The sequence below is a fragment of the Salvia hispanica genome, chromosome 6 (genome assembly GCF_029641045.1).
Source record: "Salvia hispanica isolate PSC_SH4W2 chromosome 6, Shi_PSC_v1, whole genome shotgun sequence".
In the NCBI taxonomy this organism is placed as follows: Eukaryota; Viridiplantae; Streptophyta; class Magnoliopsida; order Lamiales; family Lamiaceae; genus Salvia; species Salvia hispanica.
Window position 1 is genome coordinate 32459408 of NC_142697.1, and position 11229 is coordinate 32470636.

The 11229-nt window shown below is 41.1% G+C and overlaps 2 protein-coding genes across 2 annotated transcripts; both read right to left on the reverse strand.

The window, feature by feature from the left end:
* Positions 1 to 7421: 7421 nt before the first annotated feature.
* Positions 7422 to 7991, reverse strand: LOC125206606 (uncharacterized). The gene has a single exon (XM_048105847.1). The coding sequence runs from the start codon at positions 7989 to 7991 to the stop codon at positions 7422 to 7424; it is 570 nt and encodes a 189-aa protein (XP_047961804.1).
* A 2168-nt stretch (positions 7992 to 10159) lies between these two features.
* LOC125206607 (uncharacterized) lies at positions 10160 to 10822 on the reverse strand. Its single transcript, XM_048105848.2, has one exon. The coding sequence runs from the start codon at positions 10820 to 10822 to the stop codon at positions 10160 to 10162; it is 663 nt and encodes a 220-aa protein (XP_047961805.2).
* Positions 10823 to 11229: the final 407 nt, after the last annotated feature.

An 11229-nucleotide genomic window follows, 5' to 3' on the forward strand; every position in this document is an offset into this window, starting at 1 on the left:
TCAGATTTGGAGTTTAATCAGTGATTTATTCATATCATTCTCTTCTTCTTTGAAAGAGCTACGCGTGGATATCTCGCACGTCTCAATCGGAATTCTGTGGAGAAAGTTATGACTATTCTACGAACGTTGCGCAGTGCAGTCAAAGCCGGCGGGAATTTAGGCGGAAATTCACGGAAGAAAATATATTATTTTATTGTGAAGCCAAATCTCTCCCATATCTTGAAGGCCACGAAAATTAACCTTTTTCCAGCCTATAAATACCTCTAATCTCAGAGCCTTCTATCCTTCCCCCTCTACACATTCATCCATCCCATATTCCATACATAATCATCCATCTTTCATTGAAGCGGAGCTCTGCAGATCCAGGCAAGAGACGACTGTAGATTGAAGATTCAACCTTGGGTTTTATCTATTTCTTTCATGTCTCGTACTTTATTTGTAGTTTTTACTTGTCTAATAGAAGAACTTTCTTTTGTGGATTTTTTGGTGAAGATATTCAATTGATTTTCCTTGTTAGTTTTGTAGTTATTTGATTTATCCTTGTGCCTTCTATATTAAATTGATTAGCTACCTCTTGAATACATGTTAGAGTTGATTAGAGTACCCGGGAGACGAAATAATTGACTTGGAAAAGGAATAATTCACACTTTTATTCAATAGAACTCGGGAGAGTTGAGGTTTCACGTGAGGTCATTGGTCTTAACGATCTTTTAGGAGTTAGGTCTAAGAATTAGAAGGGGACTTCAATTATTACACCTAATCTAAGGATTTCTCACCTCGGGAGGGGGTTTAATCTAGTTAAGTGACCGACTTAATAACTCTAGAGACCGTAATTTAAGGAAGTCGATTGTGTTTTGGATCCATAAATTCTACATTCATTCGCCTGTTTTGTATCATAAGTTTTTATGTTTTTTTTGTTATTTGTTTATTTATTTTCTGTCTAGTTTAATTAATCCAAAACCAAAAACTCCGTGTCTCTAGATAGTATGTAATGTTTAGTATATGACAGTTAGTTGCAATCTTATTTCATATGTTCGATATCCTGGTACTGACATTTAGCTATACTAGATCTACTCTGTATGCTTGCAGGTATATTTAGTGCTAATAAATAGTGCATCAAGTCTATATAAAAAGTGATGTAACCAAGAGAATTAATTTCAAGCATAATCACAAGGTAGTCTTTATTGTTTTCCCGTCTTTTACTTTCTGCAATAGCCTTTTATTTTTTGTATTTTACTTTCTGGGTTTCCATACTATACTTATGGAGCAGGAAAAAATTGAAATCGCTAGAAAATATCCAAGGCAGAAACGTATACTTATTTTGCTCAAATTCCTATGACAAAGCAAGTGAAAACAATTACGGAGGAGGAAATACAAATAGGTGAGAAACGTATACAGGTGCTGCCAATACGCTCGGATTTTGCACGGTTTTAAGGCCATTATTTGGTCTTTTTTAATGTCAAAGTTGCATTACATGTCCATTTTTTGTATATTTTATCTATTTTGTATTTTGACATGTTTTGTGAGAAATGTGCATATTTGAGCCTAAAAAGGGAGTAAAAACGCGAAGTGGGAAATCTAGAGCTTCTCCGGCGACCGCCGCAACACTTCTGGCGAATGCCGGCGCTCATCGAAGACAAAGACACGCCCGGCGATCGCCGGGAAGTGCGTGGCGACCGCCAAAAGGAGTCAGAAGCTACTGGACTACGCGCGGCGACCGTAGGCCAAGGTGCAGTGGCCCGCCACAAAAATACGGCGCGTGACAGCTGTCTTCAAACTCAATATTCCGGCGATTCGGAAGTCTGATCGGGGCGTTCTATACAGCATTCTCTTCGTCTTGAAAAGATCTTTAAGATGGTACAAGAATCACCTCAATCGGAGTTTTTTGGAGAGAGTTATGGCCGTTCTACCAAAGTCGCGCAATGCTGTCAGCTGCAGTCTAGGCGGAAAATTGAAGAAGGAAAGAAGATCTTACCTTGTAAAGCCAAATCTTTTCCTTGTACTATGGGGAACGAAAATTACATATTTCCTAATGCTTGGAGGACACTTATTACAAAATTTAAATCCTTCTAAAGCCTATATATACCCCATAACCTCATTCATAGAATTCAACCATTCCTTAGCCCCCAAAAGGGGAGATTTCATAGCTCCTCCTCCAACCCTGATCTTTCAACTTCTTTTTGCCAATTACTTCCATAGCATAAATTTGAGAGTTCTTCATTATGCAAGGGATTGGAGAAAGAAGCAAGAACATCAAGAACAACAAGGATTCAACATACGGGTTTTATTTGCTTTAGTTTTATGTTCCAATTGTTTTCACTCCAATCTATGTTTTTAGCTTATTCAATTATGTCTAACTTAATTCATAGGATTCTTTGGATGTGTTAGTAACAACTTTGGTTATACAATTCATTTTTCTATTTAATATCCATTTTGTTTTTACTTTGTTTCTTCCTTAAGTAGTTTTGATGTTGCATGATTGAGTGACACAATCGTGTATGATTTAATATAGCTTGCTTCATAACTGTGACAGAGTTCTAGCGAGTTAGATTCACTTAGTAGACGCTATAGTTAGCTTCCCTTAAAACGACACTGTAAATTGAGAGTGAGGACTTTTCAAGGGTCTTAGGAGCTTTTTGGAGTTACGTGTTAGGATTGACAACCCTAATGTTGTAATCAACGTTTGTATCGCATGAGCATAAGCTAGGTGACTCGTCCTTTTCAAAGTATAAACTGTGCTAGGGTATTGTAGTTGGAATTTGTATAACCATAATTGTGAACACACATCCCTAGAATTTTCTTATCTCTCATATTTTATCTTTGTGATTTAATTGCATTTAGTTGTCTGATTGCTTTTAATTGTTTTTACTTTCAAAATCCCGAAACTTCTCTTGTTTCTGTAGATAGTATTTGACGCTTAGTACATAATAGCAAGTTGCAATTATATTCCCCATGTTCGATATCCCGGTACTGACCTTTAGCTATACTAGATCTACCCTGTATACTTGCAGGTATTTTTAGTGCTAATAAAAAGTGCATCAAGTTTTTGGCTCCGTTGCCGGGGAATACTTTTGCTTTAAGCTGATATAGTAGAAAGGTTGATTCTACTTATTTAGGGAGTAATATTATTTAATTTTATTTTTCTTTTGATTTTTTTTTTAGGTACTTGAGGAGAGCAAGGAGTGCAACAATGGATGCGTTTCAATATTGGAGACAGCCGACATGGGCATACACCACCAATGATGAATCCGAGCAAAGGTGTCGTGGACTTGAATTCATAATACAAGAACTTGAAAGACATAAAGAGGAGAGTCTACAACAAGGGAGAGAAATTCGAATGGAAAACACGATGAAGTCCATGGAGAACAAATGCAAAGAGATGAATGAAGTACTCGAAAATATGAGCAAGAGGATCACTGAGGCGATACTTCCATGTTTTGAAGAAAAATCAATCATTGAAAAAGAAAAGGAGGAACAGCACCGCACCAATTAGGAGGAACGGTAAGAAATTTGCATCATCGAGGTACAAGAAAATAGGAAGGTGACCAATTAGAGTTGATGAATTTGGAAAGAAACACCGACCTTTTAGAGCAAGGATTCGCAACTCTTGTCGCACAAGTGGGGGAATTGGAATACAATTTGGGGAATTTGGCCACTGCAATAAGGAGTAAAGAAAAAGAGAAGGAACCAACTATCCCTCGCCCGCCGTTGATCATCCTCAGCGGCCCGCTGCACATCTTCACAGCAGTCCGCCGGGAACTTCACAGCCATCCGAGGCTGATTCGGACATAGATGCAGAGCAGCCGCCAGCGGCTGCTGCACCACTTTGCAGCGATCCGCCGCCTGAAAGTCAGACCCAAGAATCGCAGTTTCCTAGCACTGACAACATGACCATGCCTTCCTATGAAGATGAAGAAGATGAGACAAATAAAACTGTGGTTAATTCTTTCAAACCCTCTCTCTCTCTATAATGTTAATTCCTTTTATTGCTGACAAAGCTGATTTTGGTGAAGATTCACAATTAAGTCATGCATGGAGGAAAAGTTGGAGCAAAACCGAAAAATCCAAGTTCAAGCTAAGAAGTTGTCCGAAATATCTGAGGTACGATTTGTGTGGGTTCAATCTTTTGTGTCCATTGTCATATTCTGTGTTTGCACAATCTTACGATGCAGCACATGATAAGTTACAAATCTGATCTAACAAAAACCATCACAAATTCAACCGCTGAATCTCTGGCTGAGGGGGAGAGAACAATCCCAGCCGGAGAAGTCTTTTGAGAAGATGAAAGGCCAGTGGCCAACCCTGAGCAACCACGCCTGGAGAAGAAGGCTGACTACAGCCGAAGAGAAAAAATCAGCAGTAAAGATAAGAAGGAGGTAACAGTTTGTTTGGCCAAGGGGGAGAGGAAGTATCCGACCAAACAATCAGATATGGCCTGAGAAAGTACCACCGGAATGGCCCTTAGGAAGCTTGCCATGACCAACAACAGGGCATTCAGGTAAGGAGAGAAAGCAGCCGAAAAATTATTCGGCCTAGGGGGAAAGGTTAGCCCCAGCCAGATAATTATTCGAGATGATTGGAGCTGCACCTATGCTAGAGAAGATAGTTTCAGGCAGAAATGGTCCGGAGAAGAAGAAGCAACCGAAAAAGGATAAATTATTGCCGAAGAGGTGGCAGCTGTGAGAGGCTTTGAACTCATGTTACAATGGATGAAGCGTTTGGCTTAGGGGAGATATCAACCACTGCCAAGCGATTCAATCTCCAAATCAAGGAGAAAATTGCCGAGGACGAAGGCGCAGAAGCCAACGTCAGACGAGAAAGCAATCTTGGAGTCATGGTGGCCAAGCAGAAGATCAAGGGCTGGCCGAAGTTTATTACACACACCTATGAGTCGGAGATAACTAAAGGTCATCGACAAAGTCTATAAAGAAGAAGGCCAAAGAGGTCGTTGCGAAAACCACCAAAACGGGGGAGGCACTATGGCCACGAAGCTTCGGCTGATGAATAATCAGAAACCGGAGTGAAGGAGTGACAGGAGAAGTCTCACCGTCGGGAAATGAGCAGATTTCGGATAGACGACCAGAAGTGTTGTCAGAGAAGAATGACATACGGAGCAGAGGCTCCACGGTGTTTGGCGATTACTCGTCGGAGATGGCATGGCTTGACAGTCTGTCACCGAGAAAAGACCCATAAGGAGAAAGGAGACTGATAGTTTCACGTCTTCATTTTTAGAGAAGTAAATTTGGGCCTAGTGAATATTAGGCTCATATTTTGAGTTGGAATGGACAGAGAATGGTCCAAAGATGGCTCCTAGATACGAGCAAAAACTGTCTAACGCGCCTGTGTGTCGTTCGGTGGATGAATTGTCCAAGAATAGTAATAGCAATATATTTTCGATGCCAGTGTATGATACGCCTACGACGAGGATATATTCTTTGAGCCCCCCGATCCACAAAAGAATATTAACAACAATATATTGTCGATGCCGATGTATGATAAGCCCGTATACGATGAGGATATATTTTCGATGTCGGTGTAAGATAAACCCGTATACGATGGGGATATATTCTATGATGTTGTTGTCACGACCTTCCTTTAGGGTTAATAAATACGGGTGGTCGCGACTTAAAGAAATTTAAAGCAGATGAAGAATAAGACTAAGGTTTCATTAAAAGTTTGACCAATAATAAGTATTGAAAAAAAAGAAACGACAAGAGTTTGACATTATCCAAAAATAAGTCTTAAATTCTCAAAGTTAAACGAGAAATGAGTAAAAGCAAATTCCAGCGGAAGCGTTCAAGAGGAGTGGCGTCGTGTATGAAGACACTACGTCACCCAAAGTTTAACGATAAACAATTAAGATTCAAATTTTATTTGTGCTCAACACCAGCAAGTGCTCGTCGCCGCTCAACCTGCGCGTAAGGAAAACACATGCAGGGCTGAGTACTATAAAAATACTCAGTGGACTACGCCGAAAACAAGTTATAAAAATAATATTTATCATGCCAATAAGTAACCATCGGGGTTTTAATTTTTAAGAAGGCCCTAGGTACTAAAAATCATATTCCATTGTCAAAAGTCGACTGATTAGTGATTTTTCCATACACGTTTACCATATCTGCTCATACATGGCTTGGAATGTGGCCACAAACCAAGCCACTAGACCGGCCAACCCGTGACCCGTACGCTGACACACGGTCTAACATAGGTGTACACTAATCCATGTAGGGTTTGCGGCCCTATAAGGACCTGAATTCGATTTAAATAATAAATGGCAAAAGCAATTTCAGATACGCACGTTAAAATTTAACAAGTCATGATAAACACGAATTTCATTCCCATCGATAAAAGCATTTAGGACAGTGTCCTTATTTAATGAAATCCCACCTCGAAGCGCTTAAATCTCAACTATATTCTTCCCCTTGGTATCGCGTTTCGCGTGCAAGATATCACCTTTAGATATTAAATAACATATATATCAACATAAGAAAGCAAGCAATAGCAAAGATGCATGCATCCTATGTCTCCAATTATTTTTCTTGGTTAAGATTATAAGTTCTTATAAGTATTTCGATTAATTCCGACCTCTCACTGAAGATTAGGGTATGGGGTTTATATAACCGTGTATCGAGAATAATTTGGTGATTGATTTCAATTGATTGTGGTCTGAATTTTGGAAAGATTTCCTTGCAGATTGCCAAGGAAGAGCGTGGTGTGGGAGGAAGGAGATTTGGAAGTTTATTTGCTAAATAAAATAATGATAATACTTCCTTCTGTAATGACGGACGGAATTTTGGAACGAGATTTGCATAATAAGGAGGCGGCGCGTGAAGGAGGGGAGATCTGTGCAATATCTTTTATTCACATATTCTGTTATTAGAAGTAACCAAGGAAAGTCTTGGTGATCAAGGAAAGGAATAGGGTTTTAATTAAAATTAATTTGGACTTCAAGCACCGGTATTTTTCATTTAAATTGTGTAGCCCGTAATTTATTCTTTTATAAGATCTGGCTTATTTATTTAATTTATCGGATCCAACACGGAATTGAGTCCAATAAATAATCCTCAAGGAAAGGATTTAATTAGATTCACATTGTGATTTTACTATCAAAATTCTAGAGCTCTCATAATAAATTATCATTTATCCGAAAATAATTAAATTCACCGCACATGTATTATTCAAAAAAATAGCCACGTCACATATTCAACGAAGTTGACTCAGTCAATCCATAATCATAACTCCGATTCAAATTATGTCTCAAGGAAATCACATAACAATTCCCCTTGTCATGTAATTAACGGACTTCACGGCATTACAAGAAATAAATGCAAGCACTTTAGGGTTCGAAAATTAGGGTTCAAAAAGTGGGGCGTTACATCCTACCAACCTTAACAAAAATTTCGTCCCGAAATTTGGTACCCTCAAGGAAAGAGTTCAGGGTACAATTCCATCATCTGGTCCTCTTTCTCCCATGTGGCTTCTTCATGCCCATGATTACTCCAAAGTACTTTCACACAAGTAACAGACTTATTTCTCACATTCTGGATCTTTCGGTCAAAAATCATTTGGGGTCTCTCCTCGTAGCTCAAGTCCGGGTTCAGGGTGACTTCTTCGTAATGAATCACGTGCTTTGGGTTGAACACGTATTTGCGCAACTGTGACACATGAAAAATATTGTGCACGTTTCCACGGCTTGGTGGTCCAATAAATCGCGGTTTTAGTTTGCCCTTGACACCAAATCGCGTTATCCCTTTTGACGGGGACACTTTGAGGAAAACTCTGTTGCCGGCTTGAAATTGTAAGTCAGTTCGTCGGACATCCGCGTATGACTTATGTCTGTCTTGAGCTTCTTTTATCCTCTCTCGTATTTGGCGAACAATTCCAACCATCTCTTCAACAGCATCGGGTCCAAGTACCTGTCGCTCGCCAACCTCGTCCCAGTAGAACGGCGATCTACACTTCCTTCCATATAATGCTTCATACGGCGCCATGTTGATCGTGGCCTGAAAACTGTTGTTGTAGGGGAACTCAATCAGTGGTAGTGCGGACTCCCAACTTCCTCCTCAGTCGAGTACCACAGCTCTCAACATATCCTCGAGAGTTTGGATTGTTCTCTCGGACTGCCCATCGGTCTGCGGGTGAAATGCCGTGCTATAATTCAATCGAGTTCCTAGCTCATGTTGTAGACTGATCCAAAATCTTGAGGTGAACTTTGGATCACGGTCGGACGTGATCGTCACTGGGACTCCATGCAATCGTACTATCTCTTTTATGTAAATCTGGGCTAGCTTGTGAATCGGTATGAAGTGTGCACTCTTGGTGAGTCGGTCTATGATTACCCTAATGGCAGTATTCCCTTTAGGGTCCTTGGAAGTCCCATCAGGAAATTCATGGCGATGTGCTCCCATTTCTATTCAGGAATCTCTAGTGGTTGCAACTTTCCATACGGTCGTTGTTGTAGAGCCTTCACTTGTTGGCAGGCCAAGCAGCGCTCCACAAATGCCGCTATATCCATCTTCATACCATTCCACCGTAAGGACTACTTCAAGTCTTGATACATCTTTGTACTTTCCAGGTGGGCAGTGTAAGGAGTCTCATGTGCTTCACTCATTATTTCGTTTTTGAGCACTTCATTATTTGGTAGGCATAACCTTCCTTCGAATGTAAGGGCATTGTCGTCTTCTTCACTAAAATTCCCTGATTCGCGGGTTCTTACTTCTACACGAATTTCCTCCAATTTCGCATCCATCCGTTGTGCTTCAATAATTCTCGACCTGAGATTAGGTTCAATAACCAAGGTAGCAATTCTCCCTTCCACTGTCTCAGGTGCCCTCACCACTTCCAACCGCATCTTACTGAACTCCCGTATCAAATTTTCTTCTTTGGTGATAAAAGTAGCTAGTCTCGGATGGTTCCGCCGGCTCAAAGCATCTGCCACTACGTTTGCTTTGTCGGGGTGGTAGTTGATGCCACAGTCATAGTCCTTCACCAATTCGAGTCATCTTCGTTGTCGCATGTTTAAATCTTTTTGCTCGAAGAAGTACTTTAGGCTTTTGTGGTCGTAAAGATTTCACACCAAACTCCGTAGAGATGATATCTCCAAATCTTTAAGGCGTGTACTACTGCTGCTAACTCTAGGTCGTGGGTTGGATAGTTCAACTCGTGTGGCCTCAATTGTCGGGATGCGTAGGCAATCACTTTGTTATTCTGCATAAGTTCACATCCAAGTCCCACCTTTGAAGCGTCCGTGTATACTACATAGTTTACTCCAGGCTCTGGCACGGCTAGAATCGGTGCACTAGTTAGCTTCTCCTTCAAAAGTTGGAAACTTGCCTCACACTCCGGAGTACAGTTAACTTTTACTCCCTTCTTGAGTTGTTGGGTCATTGGTCTCGCTATCCTGGAGAATCCCCAAAACTAGGAAACTTCGAATCTCGTTCGGTGTTGTAGGAGCCTTCCATTGTTGTACCGCCTTGACCTTGGCAGGGTCTACTCAGATTCATTCCGCCGACACGATGTGCCCAAGGAAATTTACTTCCTTCAACCAAAACTCACACTTGCTAAATTTGACATACAGCTTCTCACTCCTCAACATCTTGAAAGTGATCCGCAGGTGCTCTTCGTGTTCCCTTTCATTCTTCGAGTAGACGAGTACATCGTCTATGAAGACCAAGACAAATTTATCCAGGTATTGATGAAATACTCGGTTCATCAAATCCATGAGCACTGCAGGTGCATTCGTCAACCCAAACGGCATTACAACGAACTCATAGTGACCATATCTTGTGCGGAAAGCAGTTTTCGGTATTTCCTCCCTTCGTACTCTCAATTGGTGATATCCGGACCTCAAGTCCATCTTTGAGAATACACCGGCTCCTCGAAGTTGATCGAACAGGTCATCTATTCTCGGCAGTGGATACTTGTTCTTGAGAGTTATCTTGTTCAGTTCTCTATAGTCGATACACATCCTCATCTATCCATCCTTCTTCTTGACAAAATCTTCCAGGGGCACCCCCCAGGGTAAGACACTGGGTCTAATGAAACCCAAGTCCAACTCTTTAGGCGCCATTCGATATGGTGCCTTAGACACAGGTGCTGACCCTAGCTCTAGGTCGATTGTGAACTCCAATTGTCGATCCAGCGGTGGTCCAGGTAAAGCTTATGGGAAAACGTCCAGAAATCCTCGCACAACGGCAACATCTTCCACTCTCCTTTCTCCCTTCTCCTCTCCTTGTAGGTAGACAAGATAAGCAGGACGCCCTTTCCTTACCATCGCACTAGCTTGAAGCGCAGAGATTATAGATGTTCGTCGGTTCATCGAGATTCCATAGTATACGGTTGGTTCCTTCCCCGGGGCTTGTAAGGCTATTTGTCTCTCTTTACACCGAATAGTCGCAAAATTCGCAGCTAACCAATCTATTCCCAAAATTATATCGATATCCCCCATTGCCATGACTTGTAGGTTGTGAGCGACTAACTTAAGCATAAAAATTTCTACTTTCGAGCATGTTCGAGAAATCTCTATTACCCCTACCACTGGTGAAGTCACCATCATCTTATGTTCAGATTTACTAGTAGGCAAATTTAATGTGTCCACACATAGTTCAGATATGAAATAATGCGAAGCACCCATATCAAACAATACAACAATAGGTGTGTCGAGGAGTTTGCCCATACCTGCCAGGTTTCCGTTCTCGTGACTCCCTTGTTCAATCTTGGGTTGTTTCTTACTCAAGGCATATGCTCCAGCTTGGGAGGGAAGTCTTCGGCGGTAAGTTTGTTGCTGTCTCGGAGGTTGATCTCGATTCACCCTTGGTTCCATCGGTAGTGCCCTTGGCTGCTGTCGGAATCCTTGATTGTTCTGCTTTGACCCAGTTCCCACATTCTTGCTTGGACACTCTCTAAAGAAGTGACCATTTCCTCCACAGTTAAAGCACTTAGTAGTGTTCTGCACTCTACAATTCCCGAAATGGTACTTGGAGCACACATTGCATTGTGGTGGCTTGGGTCGGAAGTCGCCCCTCTAATTAGATGAATTTTGTCCTCCCACATACTGATGTAACGCTCCACTTTCTGAACCCTAATTTTCGAACCCTAAAGTGCTTGCATTTATTTCTTTTAATGTCGTGAAGTCCGTTAATTAAATGACAAGTGGAATTGTTATGTGATTTCCTTGAGACATAATTTGAATCGGAGTTATGATTATGGATTTACTGAGTCAACTTCATT

What these genes read in the sequence shown, in the direction of transcription:
- LOC125206606 (XM_048105847.1), bottom strand. Translation starts at nt 7,991, where the DNA reads ATGGCGCCGTATGAAGCATTATATGGAAGGAAGTGTAGATCGCCGTTC.
- LOC125206607 (XM_048105848.2), bottom strand. Translation starts at nt 10,822, where the DNA reads ATGGAACCAAGGGTGAATCGAGATCAACCTCCGAGACAGCAACAAACT.